The sequence below is a fragment of the Podarcis pityusensis genome (genome assembly GCF_964106645.2).
Source record: "Podarcis pityusensis genome assembly, chromosome: 12".
Taxonomy (NCBI): domain Eukaryota; kingdom Metazoa; phylum Chordata; class Lepidosauria; order Squamata; family Lacertidae; genus Podarcis; species Podarcis pityusensis.
In genome coordinates, this window is record NC_138037.1 from 52,988,638 (window position 1) to 53,013,231 (window position 24,594).

The following is a 24,594-nucleotide window of genomic DNA, read 5'->3' on the forward strand; positions in this document are numbered from 1 at the left end:
TTCAGGGGAATAGAGTATTTAACTGTGCACTAAACCCATATTAGTTTCAATGAGACTTAAGCACACTTAAGCACACTCTTGACTGCTCTTCATGAATGTGTCATTTTATTTATTTAAAGCATTTTTACCATGCTCTTCAGCTGAAATAGAGCCTTGGGGGTGACTTGCATTAGATCAAATCCCCTTTTCCTCCCTTAAAAAACACAAAGCTTGGCCTCCTGGTTCCTCAGCCAAAAAGGCTCCCAGAGCAGTCGACGTAAGGTCATAAAAACAAGACAGTCCCTTGTTAGGATATTTCCGTTCCACCTTAAAAGGGAGCAGGCTTTGTGAGTCACAGAGTCTGCGCATTTCCTGTTCACAGGAAGTTTATGTTTTCTATTGCTTTCGTTTTTCTCTGTGTCTGGAGACACTGAAGCAGGCAGTCATGTTTTTCTTTGTTCTGATCAATGCTGAATAAAACTTGTAAATAATGCTCTCCTGAGTGCGACTTTCGCTGTGCATTATCTGCTGACAGAGCGTGCATTGAGTTCTGGAATGTGCCAGGCTATTTCTGGAGCTCATGTCGCTAATTGCTGATACTGCGTGTCTACGGGAGATCGATGGATCGTCCGGCAGCCGGCTTGGGAGCCATGATGGACTTTGTCTCCCTGGCAGTATCCCAACATCCCTGCCCCATAGGATTACAGTCTTAAAGACACAACACAAAAGGAGGAAGGGGGTGAGAAAGGAAGAGGAAAGCAAGCAAGCAAGCGCCAATTCTTAAATCAACGTAATTGTTTTTTATATAATCAGTTTGAATGTAAACAGTTCCAGGAGAGGAGGAGCCAAACGGAGCTTGCGCTGGTGGAGGGGCCTGAAATCCCAATTCTCCCTCTGCTTCATTCTGATGAAATTTTACACTGTTGTCCATCCCTTAGAAAAAGATATTGCAGTAGTGATTATCTTTACCCACTATTTATTTGTAAAATATTTTTGCTATTAGGTGAATTGATTGCTGCTCTGTAGCTACATACAGACATACATCACTATATTGTGTTTTTTCCTACCCGGCACCCACTGACTTCACAATGCATTTGACAGGAGTAACTACCAGTGGTTTAAAGAGAGATTTCAGTCATCCGTTCTACTTTTTTCCTTTTTCACCATAGTCTGGTGGGCTGTCCGCGCTTTTCTTCCCTTTAAAAGTACAAAGCACAGCAGGAACGTTTATTAATTTAAATGTTAATTCATCCATTAAAAATAGAATGTGTTTTTTTAATTTACTTTTTAAAAAGAGCTTCAAAGTGGCTAGAGTAAGTGGATTTGCAAGTGCACTGCCAGTTTTAGATTCCTAGTTGCTCAAATGATGTGTGAGTAAGCCTGGCATGGAAGCCATTATTTGGGCCAGAAAGTTAATACTTGACCCATTTGGGCCTAGCTTATTCTCTAGTATGCTTCGTCTCTCTGCAGTTCCATCTTCTGTGCAGAGTTTGGTGGTGGTGCTCAGGCTGAATCTCTGTGTTCCTGTACATAACATTTTCCAGTAAGATTCACTATAGCCTTCAGTCCCTGCAAGATGGCACCAGTGTTTCTTGATGCCTTCAGTTATCCAGCATCAGTGACTGTCTCATATCAGGGCCGGCTGGGTGAGAATGCCCAGCAGTTGTGGGGCATGCACAGTGGGGCATGATTAAAAGGCCCCATATCAGCTGTACCCCTCCTACAGTACAGTTTCCAGTACGTAGTCTCCTTGCAGTAAGCCTCATCTTGCAGAACTACAACTCTACACGACTCCTGCATCCAGACTGTGGATGGCTTTGTAGGGCCAGTTTGCAGTGGTAATACTGAAATGAATGGGACCACTTCCATGAAAAAGGCTAACATATGTGCACAGTACACAACTGTCGGTCTGTTCTCTAAGAGACATTAAGGCATGTGCTTTGCATTCTTCACTCCGTTCCAAATAGTCTTAATGAGTCCCTTCTGGTGTACACTGGGAGAATTTATTTCTAGCCTTATTTTCCAAGTATGCCTGGTATGAACTTGAAACCCAAATACAAGCTGCACGAAAGCCCCACTGTCTGCAGATACTGCTTTAGTATTTACAGAAGAACTATAACTTCAAGTCCTTGAAGCAAAACAGCCATGGCAGTTCATGGAACAGTACACAGCTAGGAGTTAATACAAGACCAGCCCACAGATTAGGCACTGCTTTGATTCATCAAAGCCTGGACTGCCAACCGAGCTATACATCCCACATCTCACAGTGCCTTAGCGGGATGTTATGGATGCTGACAGACCATCCGTTCTTAGATTGATGCTTTCTGAATGATTGGCTAATACGTCATCTAGGACTGAGCCAATTTCACCCTATTTCTCTGCTCCATTTGTGGGCAACAAAAGTGAGGGGGTTATTTTGCATTTTGGGTGGTGAATTTTGAGAGAAGGGGGGGAAGGAAAACCAACCTCCATTGCCACTCTCAAATTCTCAATAGCACAGATCATCATGTTGAATTAAACATAATGTCTAGGGCTGGTGTAAAGGGTTGGCATGATAGAGCTTCTGTCAAGGGCCCACACACCAAAAATGGGTCCAGTGACAAGAACGTCTGCCACAGTGAAAAAGGGGCCCCATGGAGATGGTTTTGCCCAAAGGCTCTCCAATTCCTGAAGCTGACATTGATTATGCCCATGGAACAATGCTATCTTACATGATAGCATTGTTCCAAATGGCATTCTGTTAGAGGAGAGGGATTGGGAGCTACTGGTGAAGACTGTCATCTCCTCCTCTTGAATGTCCTTCAACAATGCTGTATCACACTGTAGTGTCATTCCCAAGGCATACTGGAGAATTAACCCTGGCGGTTGGCAGTAGGTGGCAGCTGGGAGGAGAGGAACCCTGTTTCCACAACCATGGCTGTTCTTTCTGCTAAAGAGCAGTGTGGGGCAAACAGGGCCAGCCCACCAAAGACGCAAGGTGAGGTGACTTCCTCAGGTGCCAGGGGCAGCAGTTCCCAATGTAGCTCTTCAGAATTCATAGCATGAAGGGCTTTTTCACTGAAAGATACACACATTCATACTCGTAGGTAGTTAGATTAGTAATTCTTATTTTTTGGCTCAGGGATGAGCTAGAGGAGGAGCAGGGTTTTTTGGAGGGGCTGACACTGAGGCTATTGAATGGTCTGCTCTAACAACACCCCTCTTTGAGGGAGTTTAAGGTCTTTGCAACGTCCAATCCATTTTCAGGCCAAGCTGGCTCCCTAATTGAAGCGATGAATGTGAGCTGCATAGCAGGATAGTTTTTTGTGCAAATCTCATTAATTTCTATTGAGAACTTCCCATTGTATTGTGGGCTCTTGAATATAGCTCTTTAGTTATCCATGGGGATAGAGGAGCTAGCCCCTAAACCGCCCTTCTTGTCCAAAAGCTGGACTGAAAATTTAAAGGATTCACATACCATGTGGCTTCCTAGCGCAAAGCAAAGGGGGAGCCCACGGTGTTCTTCATCAGGATAATATTATAAGGAATATTATGAGGAAATGAGTGGGATTTTTATTGCCTTCAAAACTATGGCTCCAGATTTAAGGAGGATTATGAATAAAGCTCTTTGAGGTGGGTACTATGATCGCATAGTCCTGAAAATTTTATTTTGTGTGGTTTTAGAAAACATTCCAGGATATTTCATTATTCATTTTATCTTATTATTGTGGTGTGATGCTGGCTGAAGCTATAAAATGCAAATTTGGCTTGAAGTCCATTTTCACATAAAGATTCAGAAATATACATAACAGCACACTGGTGCTTTTTAAAAAGCCTTTATATTTTTAACAGGATACATTGAAAGGTTTTAATGGCACAACATGGTTCCGCGTAAAATGTTAAAAGGTATGTGTTGAGTTACAAAATAGGAGCTTGCAAAATAGCGTATTTGCTTACATCTTGGGTGGAAAGCTTGGAGCCTGATTCTCCAAACTTTTTGTTTTGGGGGAAAAACTTGCAGAATTCTTTAACATTTACCACTGCTACTACTGCTGTGTCTACAGCAACACATGATGGTCTGAAAAAGTTCAAAGTACAGTGAAGGTGATGTCCATAGCTGGGCAACTAAGAAAAAGCACTCTTGTTTCATGGAGTGCTCTTATTCAGGGTCCCAGATAGCCAGCCTCTTAATTTTCAGGATACTCCATTCCATTTCTGCCTGTGAGACAGAAAGGGAAGCCCTGTTCTATTTAAGCAGAGAGATAAATTCCCCCTCTAAGACTCTGAATCACCAAGTTGTTGAGCATTTCAGGCTTCAGCTGCTTCTCCAGAGAGGAAAAATGAGCTCCCTCTTGTACGAAGCAAAACAAAACTCCACAGTCTTGAGTCACAATATTAAACTTGAGTGCCTTGAAATGTGATTATGACAGTGTCCAATTTGGCTGCCGAATAGATTTTGGATATCTTCACTGTTAAATTAGGTGAGGCAAGCGCTAAAACTTGGATTGCACCTCTCCAGTGAGTGGACTTTCCCTCTAGACACTCGCTTTACAGGACACTAGGCTTGGGGAATGATTCTTCTCTTGCATGTGGCAACTCTTTACCCCAATCCCCCTACCAGAACACCAACCCCAGGCAATTGCAGCCAGCTAATACTGTCTTAAACGGGGTATAGTTAAGAGTGTTTCATGGCAAGGCTTGGGGCAGAGACTCCTTTCTACTTAAATTTTAGGCCTTTGGGACATCTGCTTCATTCTAGAATGTCCCTGTGTCTTTTTACCCGGGTCACTGTTAGCTTTTCGTCTGCGTAGCGTCATGGCTTGGAAGAACTTGCACATTTTAGTGTGCACTACATCATGCTGAGTTTGTGAACTGAGCAGCACTTAATATTAAATGCAAAAGGCATTCCCACTTAGGGTGATTGATTTGGAGCGCTTGTTTACTGTGAAGTAAAAGGAACTGCAGATGTTTGATGAAAGACACCAAACATCTGCATTTTCAATACTGCACGGAGCACTGTGTAAGGGCAGCAGCAACAGCAAGAGCAGCATTCAGTTAAAATTAAAAAAAAGGAGCAGCAAAAATTAAATGAAGCAAAGGGCTCCTTTTCTTTAACCTCTTACAGGACTTGGACACTTTCCATAGTTTAATGTGGAAAAGGCCTGTTGCTAAAGAAGTGTAGTCATATGGTTTGCTTTGAAGATGTGGGAGCAACGCAGGGCTGCCTGACGCAGGGGAGTGTCTCACAGATGACAGATGTGTTTGCTTTTCATGGCTTTCTCCGTGCAACAGGCTAGGATTATATCCATCCAGTTATCACCACTTCTTCCCAGATGAGACAACCTTGCATCCACACGGGAGCCTGAGTGATCAGCGCAACATCCAATGAGTTCCAGCCTGGCTCTGAAACTTGACAAAAAGGGGAAAGCAGCTGCAGAGAGGGGTGTTGCTTAGGAAAGCCACAAGGCCAGGGAAGGGGGAAGCAGCCTCTCTTGTCCCATTGCTTTGCCACTGAAAATGCTTTGACTGTTGGAAGCAAACAGAGCTTTGAGAATTATTTGATTGTTTTAAAGATTGGTGTGCCACCTTCCTAGGCAGCCCTCATGAAAACTGAAACAGTAGTGAATATTTCATTATATATCAGTAAAACTACAATCCCAGCCCTTTAGTAAAAGTAGCTTGAAATGAAGTCTTTGGTGTTTGTTCAAATGCCAGAAAAGTAGGGGCCATGTGAACTCTTTTAAAGAGGGAGTTTCACATAGTTGGGCCCACCACTGAAAAGGCCCTGCCTCTAGTGGTATAGATCTCAATGGCAAGTCTAAAGCTGATCCTAGGCTGTCCTCCAAATGCCTGATTTCAGTCTTGGATAAATCAGCATACCTTACCAATTTGGTATTTATTTGCTCCAGTGTGAAACAGAATCAAAGGTTAAGATAACTTACTAAAAAGGGGGGAAATATTTAAAGTACTGTATGCAAAAAAGAATTAAATGCAACCATTTCCCCTGAAAGATAATTTCTATGTTTCTTCTACCTTTCAAATGAGGTCTGCATTTCTATATTTACAGTATGTGGAATCATAGACTCATAATACTGAAGAATTGAAAGGTACCACACGGGTCTTTTGCCCAGTGTGGGGCTCAAAGACACAACCCTGAGATTTAAGAGTCTCATGCTCTCCCAAACGGCGCATGTACTACATGGCCCTTCAAAATTGGGATGCAGATCTACCCTAAACCTGAACTTGCTTGGGTTTGTGGCCTACCTACAAGGAAATAAACACAGTGAGATGTTTCACGGACCTGGATTTTGTTGCAGTCATTTCCTGTTTCGGAGAAAAGAGATTCTCACTTTAAACAACCTTATAGGGACACTTAACATGGCCTGTCTTTGTCTCTGTGAATACATCCCTGGCACCACCAGCAGCTTCAGATGTGATTGATTTACTGCACAGACATCATTCCTATGCACACAAAAAAGTATGCAAACTTAATTTGGATTGTCATATGTGTTGAATTCACAACGTATCTATTTTGCTTTATATAGACATGCTTTGGAAAGCTATGGCTTCTCAACCTTTATACATGCACCAAAATAGTGGAATGATAGTCACAAATTGGCACACAGCTGGCATGTGCCCCCCCCCTTCCACCAGACTGAAATGTTGTCATTTTAGAAAATTTGTCACGTTTTTGATGCAATCCTAAGATTTTGGGGGAAAATTGGCTTGTCTAACATGTTACATATTGAACACTAGAGGGAGCCAATGTCTGTGTGTTTTCTTCATATAAATTCAAACCTTCTGTCCCTTATTGCTATGGAAATGTTTCTTAAAAGATGTGTTGGTTTCTAAATGTGGCCCTTCCACTCCCAGTGCTTCTGGGTTCTCTCTCTCTCTCTCTCTCTCTCTCTCTCTCTCTCTCTCCCACCCCAGTATTAGCAAAGTTTCCCAATTTGCCAACATTATTTAAAAAGGTAAAGGGACCCCTGACCATTAGGTCCAGTCGTGACCGACTCTGGGGTTGCGGCGCTCATCTCGCTTTATTGGCCAAGGGAGCCGGCGTACATCTTCTGGGTCATGTGGCCAGCATGAGTAAGCCGCTTCTGGCGAACCAGAGCAGCGCACGGAAACGCCGTTTACCTTCCCACCAGAGCGGTACCTATTTATCTACTTGCACTTTGATGTGCTTTCGAACTGCTAGGTTGGCAGGAGCAGGGACTGAGCAACGGGAGCTCACACCATCGCGGGGATTCGAACCATCTACCTAATTATCGGCAAGCCCTAGGCTCTGTGGTTTAACCCACAGCACCACTCGCGTCCCTTAACATTATTTAGGCCATGTATAATTTTCTACACTGATTTTATGGCACAACATTCATAGTTGGGGGTTCATAATTGGGGGTGGAGAATCAAATCCTTCCAGCCTCAGCTCTAGAATTCAGTCTGCTTAAGCAGCAGAAAATGTTGTATGGGATGAAGCAAGGGGAAAGAAAGAGCAGTTCTCCCCAAGAAATGGGGACCTGATCTGGCTTGAAAGCAGAAGATTGCCGGATGCAGGTTTGCCAGCTGATAGCTTTGCCAAAGAGGAAGAGTTTCTTTTTTACAACCTTTTCTTATTTTTGTGATGGGGCTACTTGATATGCTGGAGTTGTGGGTCCCTCTTCAGCAACAGAAAGGGATAAAGATGGGGCAGAAGTCGGATGGAGAGAGATGAGGTGTCCTTTCTGTTCAAAAGATTCCCATTCGCTAAAGTGAAAAGCATCACTTTTTGTCCTCAAGTTGGGCATAAGCATTAAAATAAAGGCTACAAATATTACTGAAAGTGTTCAGGTGTCATGGACCTGCTGGGTGCTGAGGGGTGGTGGGAGGCACCAGTTGGAGAGCCCCCAAAGGAAGAAGCCTCAGAGCCAGGGATTGATGGTGGGACAACGAGGAGTTGTCAGAGGGAGAAGAGAGAGCAGACTGGGAGGAGGAGGTGTCTGAAGCTGAAGAGGCAACAGGGTTGAGTGAGCAGGAAGAGGCTGGGACAGAGAGCAGTGCAGAAGCAGAGACTGGAGAGGAGGGGAGACAAGAGGCAGAGTTGAGACAGGCTGCTGAAGAGACAATGCGGTACCCCCCTACTGTTACAATCAGCTCCCCTCCCACTGGTTTCCCAGCACTAGAAGTGGTATGAAGAGGGCGGAGCAAAGACAGATGTGTTGATGGAGTCTCAGATTCCTTGGGAGCCAGTGTGGTGTAGTGGTTAAGAGCGGTAGACTCGTAATCTGGTGAACCGGGTTCACGTCTCTGCTCCTCCACATGCAACTGATGCTGTGTGAGTTATTACTGACCTGCTCCTGGCACCTGCCTCTGACATCAGGTATTAAAAGATTTTAAACAGTGCCTGCTAGGAAGAGTTGGCCTTAAATCCATAGGAAATGGGTTCTAAAAACACGTCTTCCTTTTTGTTGTCCTGGTGAAGGAGGCGGCGAGATTAACATAATAACTTTGGGGCTTTTCTGGCAGGAGCCTCAGCCTGTTGAAACTCACTGATTAGTTATTGTGGGGCAGAAGGAGGAAGTGACCTTTTAGGTCACCATATCTTGGCTTAACACTTCCAGAAGAAATATGATGCTGTTTCATTTAGATTTACAAATGATAAGGGAGCATGGTAAAAATTTACAGTGAAGGAGACAGCAAGCAACAGATTTAACAGGAGGTGTTGCAGGTCAGCTTACTTGAATTTGCCCTGGCTAAAGCCTCTCTAGGCCAAACCAGAATTTTCCTTCTCAGGTATGGGCAACCATTGCAAAAGCTGGATTTTAGGGGCACTTTACTTCATAACAGTTGCTAGGATCCAAGCCAATGTGACAATGTTGTTGTTGTTGCAAAAAACTAAACTAAACCCAGTCTTTCATTCGCTTTCCCCCTACCTGTCATTTGGGATGTTCACTACAGGTCCTGCGTGACAGACATGTGTGAGTGCCCTGTTCATAAAAACTGCTACTGTGAGTCCTTTCTCGCCTATGCTAGAGCCTGTCAAAGGGAAGGTCTGAAAGTTCACTGGAAACCTGAGCAGAATTGTGCTGGTAAGTGTGACGCACTGATTACTTCATTGCAACTGCAAATACATTTCATACTGTGCCCATGTAACAAAACCTGGTTTTCGCTCCTGGCTTCTCTACTTAATTCTCCTCCTCTCTTCACCCACCCCATGGGCCAGCAGTTTTGCAACACGAGGGGCTGATTTGGAGTGGAGAAGTGGTAGGCAGGGAAAGGTTTAAGCACCCCCATCCCAAAGCTGGTCGTTCCCCCAGCCCCAGCTGAAATAGCCCTTAGGCAACAGGCTTGCAACACAGTTCTGCCCCAAATGCACAATCTGGCAGCTTGCAGTATTGCAGCTCTGTTAGAGCAGAGATGGCTAAATGGTTCCCAGGTGCTGAAATCCAGTGGCCAGCCGGCATGCATTGTGCTCTTTGGAGAGAATACAGGAAGCGTGTCTGACAAGCGAGATTCCAGCAACTTTGTACTAACAAGCCCATTGTAAAACTTAGCATCGGGTACCTATTTCACTTGTCTGAGTCTGCTGGAAGAACAGAGGGGTGAGTAGCTCAAGGATCACAGGACTGTAATCGTGAAAGACTCTAGCTGATTACTGACATTTCCTGGACTGCTTGCTCGCTCATGTGGAAGCACAGATGCAATCGATCTTTCTTCATAGGAAGCGAGAAATGAATGGCAATCTGTGGTGGAAAAACACAGCTGATCTGCATCTATTTTATTAATTAAACTGACTAGTCATGCAATCCACTAATCATTTAAATCCAAGTGCTTGCAATTAAGTACTCCAAAAAGCACTCCAAAAAGTTTTGGTGGAGCATGGAACAGATTTATCCCACTGTACTCATCCCCTTATGTGTTTTGGGCCATTCCTGGCAAGCATGGCAAAACACCCAGAATCCTCCAGTGGGGAAGGAGAGTGATGGGGATTTTGACCACCTGCCATGCTCCTTTAAGAGTAGTTTGCCCACGTTTGGTCCTCCCCTCCTGTACTCAGCTCTCAGCACGGGCACAGTATGTTCCCTTCGCCACAGAGTCCTAGGAAATAAGAGAAAAATAGAAGCAAATTGTTTAAAACGTAAAACCTTGGTCAGATAGCATAAAACAGTAGCATAAAACACAACTTTGAAAGGAAGAGCATTGAATGAAGATATTGCAAAGCCTCATATATTGCTTTATAAAGTAATCCTTGGGCCTAATTTCTTTATATGAAAAGAGAGGGAGAAAAGGTAGTGTAGCACACAGTCGTGTTTTTTAAAATATAAATTGGGATCAGGCAAGGAAAGGCAAAATTTGGATGTTTCAAATTAACCGTAATTGGAACTCGTAATGGCAAAATTAAAAACATACCAGTTTAAGTGTCATCCGTTTTGTTTTCTGATTTTCTGTTTTTGCATTAACTTGTATTATGATTAAGAAAGGGATAAAAGGTGTTGATTTATTCCAGTTCTGAGGTAAATTAGGGAGATATAGGTACATATAGATATAGATATAGATATAGATATAGATATAGATATAGATATAGATATAGATATAGATATCCCTTTTGGAAGGAACAAAAATGATGCTAAAATATATGCAGGTTGATTTTTGGTGTGCAATTTAAGAAGACTTGGAGACTGATTTTGCCTGTTGCAGGCCCACAGGGGTCGTTTTACTGGCCCCCGAGCCACCCCTGAACCGAGCTGCCCGCTCAGCGAGTCCCCGTGTGCTGCGCTAAACCAGCGCGGTGCGGGGACTCACTTTCGTGGCACCTGAAATCGCGTCTGCGCAGATGCTGGAAATCGCAGGCGTTCATGCCCGCCTGCAATCCAGCCCACAGAGGGGCTCCTTGCCACCCCCTTCTATATGCAGTGTTAAAACAACTATTCATCGAATTTCTGAGAAGCAGGAAAGAGCAGCTGACTCTCATATCTCTTAGACACATATCTCTTAGACAATTTCCGGGCTGAGGCCTCTAAAGCATTTCGCCTTGTTTCCTTGACATTTACAGTAAATGTTCCACTGAGAAATTGCAATAAAAAACACTGCGCCGTTGTGCCATAATATTACAAGATATGGGATATGGTAAAACCCATGGGTATAATTTTAAGCGATGACATTCCTCTTTCTTTGAATTATCTTCCAGCCACCCAGTGTAAACATGGTGCCGTCTATGATACCTGCGGTCCTGGATGCGTGAAAACATGCGACAACTGGAACGAGATTGGTCCCTGCAATAAACCGTGCATCGCAGGCTGCCACTGCCCTGCAAACTTAGTCCACCACAAAGGACGATGCATCAAACCCATTCTCTGTCCACAGCGGTGACATTAGCTTTTATCCACAAGGACTTTGTAACTGGTGGCTTTTGGTAACCTTTCTAAGCTCACAGCCAATGAAGGACTGCAGTGCTGGCTGGCAGATTTTGCAAAGCACTCTCACAAAGAGTGGGGGGAAATATGTGTGCCTATATATTTATATGTGTATATGGATATATATATATATATATATATATATGAACATAAACACAAGTGTATGTTGATACAGAGAGAGAAAGAGAGAGGCTCGGTAAGGTAATTTTAAAAGACTCTGGACTTGCCAGGATTACGGGTCCCCCCCCCCCCCCTTTTGATAGTAATGTATATTCTCTGAATTAAAAAAGTTACCCATCCCTGCTCATTCTGCTACATGTGATCCTGGACTTCTGCCCCCAAATCCTGGCCCCAATGGCACCCCTCTGTGTGTGTATTGTGTAATAGCAAGTTCAGGGAGAGCCGAAATAAATGGTCATACCCTTGGTATTGCAGGATTATAAAAAATGGCGGGAGCACCTGCCACTCCCCAGCACTGTAGAAAGGTCCCCATAACATGAACCCCCCTTGATCAAATCCTCAACCCAACAGCCATAGCATAAACAATTCCACACAGTGCCCATTGAAGCAACAGGTCACCCCTAACTTCTCTGGCTTAAATACATATAGGCCCCTGGGATATGGCAGCATCAGTCCTAGTTTTAACTATATATACCCACATACACATACATGTGCGCACACATATGAAAATAGGCATCATTTATATAAACCATAGAAGGACGAGTTATTATGTGTATATTATTTTGCTATAAAGTTTATGTATTAGCATTTCTGTTATCTCCACCTGTAAGCCACGTGAGTCATTTGTGTAAATAAGGCAGGTGTTTGATGGCACGATAGCACCCACCGAGCCATCGCCTCCCAATTTTCCATGGATGCGTCTCCCAAGGCCACAGGATTTCCGCATAAAGTTACTATTAGATCCCGATTTCCGGATACATAAGAAACAGGTGTTATCTGAAGCTCGGATTTATCTAGGGACGGCTCAGGTTTCCCACCTCAGACCAGCCTCGGGTGATTGTTAAGAGCACCTTAATTCAGCAAAGAACCCTGGCATTGGAGATTATGCCTCGTTGGTTCGTTCCAGCGTTCCTTGGAACACCGCTTTAGTTGGCGTAACATTTAAATGAACCCAACCACATGCATGGGGGCCGAGGATGTAGTTCCCAACCACCAGGCACGCAGTGTAGGGAGGACCAGAAGGCTCATGATTTTGAGGGGACGCGAACCAGTCTCCCCCAAACAGGAATCCACACCCTGCCTGCCACTGAGGGTCTCTGGGCCCCAGAGCCCAGCCTGGCCTGGCCCCCTCGCTTAATGGCCGCCCAGGTAGTGTGTGTGGGGGTGTGTGCAACAGCTCTCTCCCTTCTTGTGGTTTTCAGCAACAGGTATTCAGAAGCATATTGCCTCCAGCAGTGGATATAGAACACAGCCACCATGGCGAATGTTGGCAGAAGGGGAAAGAGGTGGCAATCCTCCTTGCACTTCTCAGCCTTTTGTCCTCCTGGACTAGACAACAGCCGAGACGTGTGCAGAAAGGGACGTGTAGCACATGCAGCAAGAGACACAAATATTCACTGTGCTGCCATGCCTAAGAATTCCTCGGCCATTTTCCACAAACGTGTTTTGTGCCAGGTGATAGCTATTCCCTACTACCTGAGATGGGAAGATGGTTGTTCATGCTGAGATGGGAAGATTATTGTTCATGCTGAAATGTTTCACTTCCTTTCAAAATAAAGTGGAAGAACTTTATCACAGAGAGCACCTGTGTACTGTACAGGATGAGTAACAAAAAGGAAAAACAAAAGGTGTTTATTTAAATATTTAAATGCATCTACCTGTATATGTTATGTTTGATAGCCATGGAAAATAAATGTTAAAGAAACAAAAAATATTTGTGTCAGACAAAGACCTAACCATAGGCTTTCAGTTCATCTCATAAACAATTTTGGAATTTAATTTCTTTTAAAAATAACCATTAAATACTATGCCTGTTTGAGTTGGAACAGCGGTTTGATTCATTATAAACATATTTACTGCTTTGAAATTCATAAAGGAAAAAGGTTTTCCTGTGATTCTCTGTCCAACACCTAGAAGAGCTTTTTTTTCTTGCATGCATGTTTGTATGTCCCAGCACATAAAATGTGAAATCTGATGCAAGCAAACTTTTGGGCCTTTCCCAACTTTAGCAGCGTGGAAGTTGATGCAATGTGGCTTCTTTGTAGGACCAGAAGCACAGAGTCATTGGGGAGATATTCCCACCCCCCCAGAGCAGATTTAGGTATAGAGGTGTTCCACTGAGCAAATTGAACTCTGGTTTGCTTGCAGACAAGCACAACTGAGTATATATCATGCTGGTGCTTGCAAATGCCCTCATGGTTTATTTATTTTTTAAATTACATTAATAGTATGCCACCCACACAATGTGGCCTTACATGATAATAATGACTAATTAAATGAAAACTAATCTGGACGCTGGGAAAGAAAATGCCACATAAATTTCAGACCACACTGGACCTTAAGGGTTTTTAATTTTTTTTTCTCTGAACGTCAAGTTTCACTTAAAATAAACTGCATCAGGTTAACAGGATGTAAATCCATACAATTTAGTTTGGATGTTTCAAGGTAAAGTCACATGTTTCAAAAGCTGGTTCCATTATTGGAAATAAAAGCCACCAGAAGGGCTTTCCTTTGAAATGCTGTAAAGACAAAGGTGAATTGCTTCTAAGCTGTATTAAAAATTCCTGCTTTTAATACCGCATTGAAAATCCGCTTTATCGCCCCGCCTATTTGGATAAAGGTGTTGGGTTTAAAAAGTTATTATTTGTTTAGGTTCAAGGCAACAGAGGCTGTAGGAATATGCTTGTTGTAAGCTTCTTTTATCTCACATTTCACTGTTGGAGTTACTTCCTTAGCTTATGGTGAGGCATAATCTGATCTCTGTCAACTTGAACCACTTTGTAAAGTCTCTGTATTGAATATTCTTACAAAGATCTGAACTTCATGTAAGCCAATGGTTGCAGCTATTTTTGTTTTAAGGTCAGTGCATACAATGGTGTATTGTTTTTAAACACAGTGACTGGACTTCATCTTCATTTACTGATTCAGGTAAGATACCTGTGAATATCACCTGGCAGATGATAAAGATTTAGCAATTCCTTTCAAATACTCCCTGAGTCGAATTATTGATGTGTTCTTCATCTCAGCAGGTAATAAATGAGGACTACCTTTTTGAATCAATGTTCCAGGTTTTATAGTTCGTATTCACCAGCTATTAGCAAATTGTACACAGGACAAGTAGCCAACAATAGCATCCCCATTTTGTTTTGAAGGTAAGCTGCTTTGCCAAATGATAAGAGAGACTTTTACTCAAGAGGAATGGTATACTTCTAATCCTTGAAATAATTTCACATTGATTTCTGCAAATTGTGTAAAGTGCAAGATGTCCAAGGCCTGAATTTTGCTGTGGACAAACTATGGTGTTTTATCTTCTCAGTACTTCCTTGCAGGCCAGCAAATATATTTATTGTGAATTGAAAGTGCCTTTAATTTGCAAAGCCAACCAGCACTTTTACAATAGGCTATGTCTCCTTGCTATTGATTGAATCAATATTAGTCTGACTGGTGGTCTTTGTGACTTCAAATGTGGGCCACTGGTTTTCAGCTGTGTAAGGTGGTTCTTGTAGGTGCCATCAATGAGCTGCAAAGTTCCTTGCCTCTGAATAGTCTGAACAGAAATTAAGCTCAAGAATATCTAGGTACACTGTACTATAGAACTGCTGATCCATTTAGCAATGTTAAGATATAAGAAACAACAACCCACACAGAGCCCAGAACCTTGAAGTGGCAACATTTATCTTAATTTCCTTCAGAACTTGGTTGGTTTTTAGTTGCTTATTGGCAAATGGAAAAATCATTGTATAGTAGATTGGGAATAAAAGTCACTTTTAAAGTCATGCCAGGAAAGAAAAGAAGAAGCACATTTAGACTTCTGCTTCTGACTTTAAATGTCTTCATCCATTTGTCTTAAACAAATAGGGATCTCACTCACCAATCACTGACAGGCAGATACTTTTTCTGAAGGTTGAATCCATAATTCCTTAATATAAACTGCACCCATCAGTTGTAAAAGGAGTGCATGGTTTTTTTAAAAAAAAATGGGCAGAGGTGACAGAGAAAATTGAATAAATTAATCAAAACAATCATTTAAATTCCATTTTGGGATGCTGCATAACAGTATTTCTGTAGATAGAAATTCTTCAGAGTTGAAGATTGTTTTCAAAAAACACCTTTTTTTTTTAAGGTGATTTTTGTGTATCTATGAAATTAGAGTGATCCCAATGAGTTTAGATTTCAGTGCTCAAACCACTTTAATGTGATCATTAGATGATTTGGTGACTCTGTGGCTTTGAATTTTTAAATCTTGCATTTTCAAGCTTTTTCTGAAAACAAAGATTTTTAGGACAGTGATCATAAGGCTTGTGTTTCCAAGCTCTTCCACCAGGAAAAAAATAATAATTTGTGTTTATGTTCTTTAAGTCTGAACTTTGTGTAATAAATTTCCAGTTGCTGAAGTCTTCATCCATTGGTGTAAACAAATAATGATTGTTTTAAAATTTTAAAATCATAGCACAGGAAAGTGTTTTCTATGCAGTAATTTCATCTTGATGTCAAATATAGATGTTTGGTCAGGAAAGTGGTGCATTTTGCTCATTGGTTGGAGAAATAAGATTTCATTTAGAGAATCTCAAAACTTCTTCCATTTGAAATCCATACATCTTCATGCTATCTGAGTTTCATTGTATTATTGCCCTTTAGTCATTGTTGGTTTATGGAGTAATTGGCTTAATTTACATTTATATTCCAGCTTCATTCATTAATATAAGAATGTTACTTTGTTGTTGAAAATGTGCAGTCTCTTCGCTTTGCAGATGTGTGTCCTTTACCTTTTTTTTTTTAGAAAATATTGTTGTTGTTTTTTATATAGGCCCCATCTTGTAATGCAGTTATTTTTACTGTTCATGTTGAAAACGATAGGCAGGAAGGTTTTGAAAAATTACCTTTGCGTTGAGTGGTGTACAAGTGTCTGTGTCTCTGAAGATTGTCTCTCACTGAAGATGTCTGCAAATTTTTGATCTGAGTTTCAACGTTCACTCGGTCCATTTATTTATAAAGGCTTTCATTCTTTTTAATTGCCTTAACTATATTTTTTTTCCCCGTTCATGAGCCAGACGCTGCAAGGGAATAGGTTCACAGCATAGATAAATATGATCCTTTTCTTTAGTATGTTGAATGATTAGTTTCATCTCTCTGCAAACAATCGGAGGTTTTTGTGCCAGCCTGTATCTTTTCTTTGCAGGCTTAAGCTGTTAAGTGAATGTTTCCTCTTGGTGGGCAAAAAGTAGCTTGGCGATGGAGGAGAGGAGGAGACTTCTGTGGCACAGGTAGATGGAACTGGCGAACGAACTGATGTTGCTGAAGGAGAATGGGTGAATCTGTGGGTGGGCAGGTAAGGATCCCGTTGAGCTCTGCCCTTTCCCAGGCAGGGTTGTCCTAGCGGGAATGTTGCAACGCAAAGGCACACTTCTTGTAGGCAGCGTAAAGCAGGAGGATGGCTCGCAGCATTTGACGGCACATAGCCATCGCCATGCGCACCTGTGGTTCGCGGAGCCCGTGAGGCCTGCGCTGCTGGGGGCTGATGACTTGGCAGAAGGCTGAGCGCTCTGAAACCCGCAGCGAGCCGGTCCAGTGCGGAGGCTGTACCGTCACGAGGTGCCCAAAGACTGAGTCGAGCCCCGTGAGCCGCACGGCCTGGGGCTTGTGCACAGCTGCGCTGCATCCTCGCGTCTCTCCAGCCACTCCAGGGGGTTGTGGGTGCCCAGCTCCGGTCTTGGCACTGGGCTCTAGCACCAGGCTGAGTCCCTGGAAGCAAAGCTGCACTTCCAGGTCGGTGGCAGTGGCTGGACTCTGCCCTCCCCGAAAGGGGTGCTTAGTGCTGCTGGGCTTGGGCACGGCACCCCGCAGCCATTGCAGGGACTCATCCAGGGGGGACCAGGGTGCCCAGAGCTGGTACCCGCTGGCCATGGTCAGCGCTGCCCAGCCGCTGCCACCCTGCTCTGCCCAGGCTCTTGTTGCATCTTTCCTCAGTCCGTTGCCCGCGGCAACCCATTATGAGCATCCTTCACTCCAGAACACCAAGACTGAGCCAGTGTTCCACAAACTCCTCCCTTTGACTCACACAGAATGGCTCTTCCTGGAAGTACAGAATCCCTCCCTCGCCATCTGATATTAAAATAAATTTAAATGAACCGAGGCAGGGAGGATCTTCTTGGTGTCGGTACGAAAGTTATGATGGAAACAGTCTCCCCAGAGAGGCTCACCAGATGCTTTCCTTAGCTTTTCAGTACTTGAAGAGCTTTTAAGCAATTTGTAATTATTGTTGTTTTAATAATCTGGGGTTCACAGTTCTATTATTCATGTTTCTTTGTCTATCTATTTTGTTTTGCTTTTTCAATAATTGCATTTCATTCTTTTTATTTTTGTGAAGCTCCCAGAGGACATATATTGGGTGGCCTTACAGATATAGTTAAATTAATAATAATAATAATAATAATAATAATAATAATAATAATTTATTTATACCCCGCCCATCTGTCTGAGTTCCCCCAGCCACTTTGGGTGGCTTCCAATCAAGTGTTAAAACAATACAGCATTAAATATAAAAACTTCCCTAAACAGGGCTGCCTTCGGATGTCTTTTAAAGATAAGATAGCCGCTTATTTCCTTCACATCTGAAGGGAGGGCGTTCTACAGTGTGGGCGCCACTATCGAGAAGGCCCTCTGTTAATGAGTTAAATAACAAAACTCCTCTGGATGATACTAAGTCCAAAATTATAGCTGTCTTCCCAGTTCTGTACTCCCATTTATGCAAAGCAACATCCACCAAATAAGAGACCGTTCACAAAAGTGGGTTTTGACTAATCAAAGGGCAGCTTCACACATCCACCCACATCACTTGATTTCTTACCACTGGATTAACAAAGTTTTATTACTTGCACAAACCCATTCCTTTGGAAAGACTTGTTTTTCAGAGCTCATCCACAGGTTTCAGACAAGTGTATCACTTGTTGCTGCACTCTTGTAGGTGAGATCAGGCCAAAGAGATCAGAAGTGGTCTACAAACAGGGAAACGAATCTCACAAGTTTTTCCTTCCAAGTGAAATCCATTAAAGAGTTTCCTTAATTCAGCCCATTTTGATTTTAATTTCATATTTATCTGTACACTGCAGTTTTCCATCCACACAAAAATCAACTGAAGAATCGCTAAGACAAGGTGTCCTCCAATATGTTGGACTACAGTTTCCATAACCCCCTGCCCCCCCATCTTGGCTACGCCCATGGTATGGCAGCTTCCTATGCCCCTACTTCTTACATCCAGGGTGGATAAAACCTATGGCAGGGCTTGTTTCCATGCTACGCCAATATTTAATTCTCATCTCTGTTCAAGAGATGTACTCTGGCCCCAGTCTGTATAGTCTGACAGTTGGAGTTTGTCTGGCAAAGTTTGCTTCTTTGGTGAACTTTACCAACACTTAAGAGGAAAATGTGTTAGGCATAAATACACTTCTAAGAAGTTGGCACAGTTTCAGATGAGACAAATGACACAGACGCCCTAAAGTGTTTAATTTTTCATTTGCAGTTTGTAATAAATGGTGCTCATCCCTTTGGAAGGAAATTAGCCCATAACAGTTCTTTGGAAATATATCCATAGGAGTCACTTGGCATTTGAAGTTCAGCTTCTATAAGAAGTGGTTTGGCTACTGTTCATAAAGATGTTTCTCTGTAAGCTTGCACTTCACCTCAACTCCAAAATCCCTCTCATTAATTTTGTGGCTTTGTTTTATATGAAAACGAAGTGTTGCCTTAACAGTGCAATCAGCCCTTCTACCCATATATTTTTAAAATTAATTTGATATTGGGAAATAGTAATAGCAAAGTAGATTAGAACAACCTCAGATATGCAGATGACACAACTTTGATGGCCAAAAGTGAGGAGGAATTAAAGAACATCTTAATGAGGGTGAAAGAAGAGAGCGCAAAATATGGTCTGAAGCTCAACATCAAAAAAACTAAGACCATGGCCACTGGTCCCATCACCTCCTGGCAAATAGAAGGGGAAGAAATGGAGGCAGTGTGAGATTTTACTTTCTTGGGCTCCATGATCACTGCAGATGGTGACAGCAGTCACAAAATTAAAAGACGCCTGCTTCTTGGGAGAAAAGCAATGGCAAACCTTGACAGCATCTTAAAAAGCAGAGACATCACCTTGCCGACAAAGGTCCGTATAGCTATGGTTTTCCCAGTAGTGATGTATGGAAGTGAGAGCTGGACCATAAGGAAGGCTGATCGCCGAAGAATTGATGCTTTTGAATTATAGTGCTGGAGGAGACTCTTGAGAGTCCCATGGACTGCAAGAAGATCAAACCTATCCATTCTTAAGGAAATCAGCCCTGAGTGCTCACTGGAAGGACAGATCCTGAAGCCGAGGCTCCAGTACTTTGGCCACTTCATGAGAAGAGAAGACTCCCTGGAAAAGATCCTGATGTTGGGAAAGATGGAGGGCACAAGGAGAAGGGGACGACAGAGGATGAGATGGTTGGACAGTGTTCTCGAAGCTACTGACATGAGTTTGACCAAACTGTGGGAGGCAGTGGAAGACAGGAGTGTCTGGCATGCTCTGGTCCATGAGGTCACGAAGAGTCGGACACGACTAAACGACTAAACAACAACAACAAACTAGACCAACTAGGTTTAGTGTCTAGGTTTGGCTTCATTTTGTCAAATTATGGACTGATGTCTATGATGGTGGCTCCTGCTTGATGACCTAGCGGCTTGAGATTCTAGATCTCATAGTAGAGCGGGGTGCCCCTTTTGTAATTACTCAGTCCCCAAATAATGATCAATAAGCTATTTATTTAAAATTGTGCCTAATGCAAAAAGAAAGATCTATAGCCTCCAAGGTGGGATACCTCTAAAGAGGGACCCCCACCCACCCAATCTGGACAGATTTCAGAGAAATAACCCCTCCCATCTTCACCCACATCTCTTATTGCATTTCTGCTTCCCCCAAATATGTGGAAGTTGCCACTTATGCTATATATGGCAATACAAAATTATGTGATGCCAGAACTGGCCAGCCATCACCATAGGATCCATGTCTCTACCCTGGCACAAACATGTAACTTGTCACTTGTTATCACGATCATGGTGCCAGATGAGATTTTAAAATAAAGGACGTTTAACATTTCAATCTAAGGTTCCAGCCACACAGTGTTCCAGTCTAAGACTGCAAGCTGACTCATGTCCCAGTGTACTTCCCTGTACCAACTGCCCTTTGGCAGACATGACCCTTGACACTTTGAGCTGGCTGAAAGGTGTTTCTAAAGGCAACAAATCCTGTGAGTGAAGATGAGTGGCTGGGAAGTAGGAAAGGAGCAGGCAAAGGGTTAAGCAGAGTCCAGGATATAAGGGTTCAGGGGTCCTCTAGCTGCTGGACTACACCTCACATAATCTCTTACCATTGGCCATATTGGCTATGACTCATGGGAGCTGCAGTTCAACAATATCAAAGGACCTGCCCTGGAACCTTAAGGTGAAGGGTGGGTAATGAATATCAGCAACACCACCACCATTTGGAGGGCCATAGGTTGCCCATTCTGGCTTCCTGTCCGTTCCAGGCCCATATCCCCAAATGAGTGTACCCAAGAGGTGTCAAGGCACACTTTAGCTTCATTTGGCCCAAACACTTAGTGAGAAAAGAAGACTCTTACAGAGAAAGCTCTCTGTACATATTGATAATAAACCTGATATGCAATGGGGGTTGAATAATTTCGATTGCTACTGTATATACATTTCCCAAAGTCCAGTAGGAGATTATGCATAATAGCCGGAGAATGTACAAAATGCAGTCAAGATGCACACAATCTCCAAGACCTATTGAAATTCATGCATATTGACTGGAGAATGTACAAGATATTGTCGAGATAGGCACATTCCTGAATGCCTGTTGAGGAGCATGTTGAAGAGATTGTGCCCTTGGAAATGTGCACAATCCCATGGGCACAACCATGATAGATCTTCAGGGGCAGGAAAAATCGAGTCCTAGACATTTGAGAAAAGAATCATGGAGGGCTTAAGACAAGGTTCAGAAATCTGCCTCTTTAAATTAATGCAGTGTTGATCTCTTGATGCTGAATTCTGCCCCATAGTAAAGTGGTTCAGTTACTGGCTTAACAAAAATGCATTCACTTTAGCTAGAGCTGAAATGTTTTTATCCGTAGATTATTAACTCCACAGTTTTGAGAGAAGTGCAACCTCTGTCTTTCAGTATTTTCTCAAAGCTTTTAGGGAAGAAAAACTAATCTATGTCCTTATCATTTAAACGTTTTCAAGCACAACTGCGAACAGCTTCTTATTTGATTCCTGGTGAGATCTGTTTGCTTTCTATCTGTTCAAATTGAAAACAGCTGGGGGAAAATATACTTTTCTGATTTATCTTGGATATAATATTCTTTTGGAGTACTAACCTGGGCTGGATTGTCTACTTCTTATTTAAATTACATTGCAGTGGCTGTCTTCACACAAGAATGCAGTGTTGCTACTATTCCTAAAATATATATGGAAATATTTGCTGGGGAAGTTATACAGCAAAGAGAGCATTAATAAGCAGATATAGCTGGTCTGTCAATAAAGGGTGGTGGGGGACTTATATTAGGCCAGATGGGACCTGATTGGGTCCAAACATCACCTGATTCTGTTAGTCTGAAAACCACAGCATCACTCTACAGCATTGCAGTGGTGATGGTGCAGCAGAGATCAAGCCAGCAAACTATTTAAGTACATCCTTCTCTCACAGGGTAATTGAGAGAGAGAAAGAGGTGGAAGGTATCGTGTACACTACCATGAGTTTCTTGGAGGAAAGGTGGTATGGAAATGAATAAAAGAAAGAAAGAAGTAATTGTTGTGGTAGTATTGTTGGTGAAGGGCCCATGGAATAAATGGACAAATTGCCCATGTTATGTCAAAGAGCAAGCCAGCAGTAAATCAAACCATTCAAATATGGAGATAACTCTTAATTAGCAAAAATACGATCTTCACAGACTTGGCTGAGTGTCAGCAAAAAACCTCATCCCCGGTAGGTCTAGCCCCATGAATTAGTTGCTGTCTCTGTCTCATCCTCTCTATGGCTTTCCCCAAGCAATCGGAGACTACGCCTGCATGAAGCCTGCCTCTGCTTTGCCCTTTTCACCCCTCTTCTGGTTCTGGGAGACAAGGGGAGTTGAGCTTCTCACAACAGGAGGGCGAGACACCTGTGATTCTTCACCAGCCAGACTCATCTCTGCCATAGCTGTCAACTTACAGATTTGAAAATAAGGGACCAGCAGACTCGAAAATAAGGGATCAGCAGCCAAAATAAGGGATTTCCTTTTTTCCCACCATGTACCTCCGCTCCAGACAGACCTTTTCCCCAGCAAGGGTGAGTGGGCTGTCGATGACATATCCATCCGATTCCGAGCACAGGTATGTTCAACTTCTGAGCGCCTCCGAGCCAAAGGCAGAAAGTCCAGCCAGCAGCCAAACGAAGCCTCAAGCGGTGGTTCCCACAGCGCTGCAACCCGGCAAAGAGGATGCAGCAAGGAAAACCACTCGCCTTTGCTCTCCGCTGTGAAGCGCTGAGCAAAGGCGAGTCCCCAGGCAACGCGGCCGATTTGATTGGCACAAGGCATGCAAGCTCCACCCCTAGTCGTTCTTAGACTCCTTATTGGGTGAGCAGCGCAGCCAAGCAACACAGTTGGAGCCTCCCTCCTCCCTCGCTGGCAGGGAGGGAGGGAGAGGAACTGTTTCCTTTGAAACCTGGGAAATTTACGGGATATCATCAATCCGGGACAGCAGCGGGAAATGGCACTGGGATAAGGGAGTTTCCCGCCAAATAAGGGACGGTTGACAGCTATGATCTCTGCCTCTTGGCTTCCCTCATCTCCTGCTTCAGCTTCAGCTTCTGCCTCTGATTCTGATTCTGAACTTCTCTCTGCCATAGCACCTTCCTGCTCACTAAGCTTTGTTACCTTTTCAGCTTCCAACACCTCCCCCCGCCCCCAGTCTTATCACAAGGAAAGTGATCAAGGAAGGCAAATCAGAAGAGATGAGTGGGTGAACTAACCCAAGGGCAAATGACATAAAGAGCTGTGCAGACAAAGGTAAGGCTTTTGAAAGTGATGTGAAATGCATTAGGAAGCTGGAGAGGTGAAAGCAAGAAATGAAAGGCATTGTTCTGACTCTGATATTCTAAACAGATTGGAGCCCGGGTAGGGGAGAAATAATGTAGATGTTCTATTGAGGAAATGAATAGAGAAATCAAGAGGAGATATGAATGGATACTGAGAACATTGGGACATGGTTCCTTACACTGTCAATTGTAGGAACAAAGTTCCAGGGGTGGAGCGTCTCTGAGTTTGGGAAATACAATTTTAATTTTGTAATGGACTGTGAAAATTGTGGCTTGTGGGGGTGGAGAAGAAAATATCTCTTAAGCTCTGAATCTTGAAATGTGGTTCTCCCGCCAACTAATGTGTACAGAAATGCAGGTACACGGTTAAGGTACACATAAAACTGCTTATATTTGTGAAAATGACACACACAAATGCACTGTATTAGGAAAAATAGAAAAAAAATGTATATTGGGGAAAACAGCATACAAAAATATGCATATTGGGAGAAATCTGTAGTAAAATGCTGGTGCATTTTCATGAGGGTTTTTTTCCCTTTAAAAAAAATCACAAACTGATGTGGAAATGTGGAGAAGTAAATTTAAAATTGGAAAAATGAAAAAAAAAAGAGCTGAAAGAAACTGGAATTGGCCATTGAGCTCACCCTAACTGTGAGGTGTTTCCTGACTCTTGACTTGTACTAGACTACAACCTTAATTAATAAAATAATAATAATCTTCCAGACGTCAAGCAAAAGAAATTAACAAACTTTTTGCCAGAAAACAGACCAACTTTTTAAAAGCAAGTCACTTGATACCACAACTCCAGTAATATTTCTTCTTGGGTGGAAGTCCCACTGAGTTCTAAGAACTATCCAGGATAGGGATAGAGACATAAAATGAAACAATACAGCATTTTCTGCTAGTCTCAGCTGATGAAGTCTTAGTGCTGAGGCCCTACTTTTAAGATGTCACTAG

General features: G+C 42.9%; 2 protein-coding genes across 2 annotated transcripts in view; one reads left to right on the forward strand and one right to left on the reverse strand.

Annotated features, from left to right (window-relative positions):
• The window catches only part of BMPER (BMP binding endothelial regulator), a 177,280-nt gene extending 160,972 nt beyond the window's left edge, over positions 1–16,308 (forward strand). The window contains exons 14-15 of the mRNA XM_080975869.1: positions 8,896–9,026; positions 11,126–16,308. Coding sequence (XP_080831995.1) covers positions 8,896–9,026; positions 11,126–11,307 — 313 coding nt within the window. The 3' untranslated portion in view covers positions 11,308–16,308. The remainder of the gene's footprint in view (positions 1–8,895; positions 9,027–11,125) is intronic.
• LOC308460022 (FANCD2 opposite strand protein-like) lies at positions 13,864–17,499 on the reverse strand. The gene has a single exon (XM_080976060.1). The coding sequence runs from the start codon at positions 17,433–17,435 to the stop codon at positions 16,905–16,907; it is 531 nt and encodes a 176-aa protein (XP_080832186.1). The 5' UTR covers positions 17,436–17,499; the 3' UTR covers positions 13,864–16,904.
• Positions 17,500–24,594: the final 7,095 nt, after the last annotated feature.

Coding starts and splice junctions, on each gene's coding strand:
- LOC308460022 (XM_080976060.1), bottom strand. CDS start 17,435: ATGGCCAGCGGGTACCAGCTCTGGGCACCCTGGTCCCCCCTGGATGAG.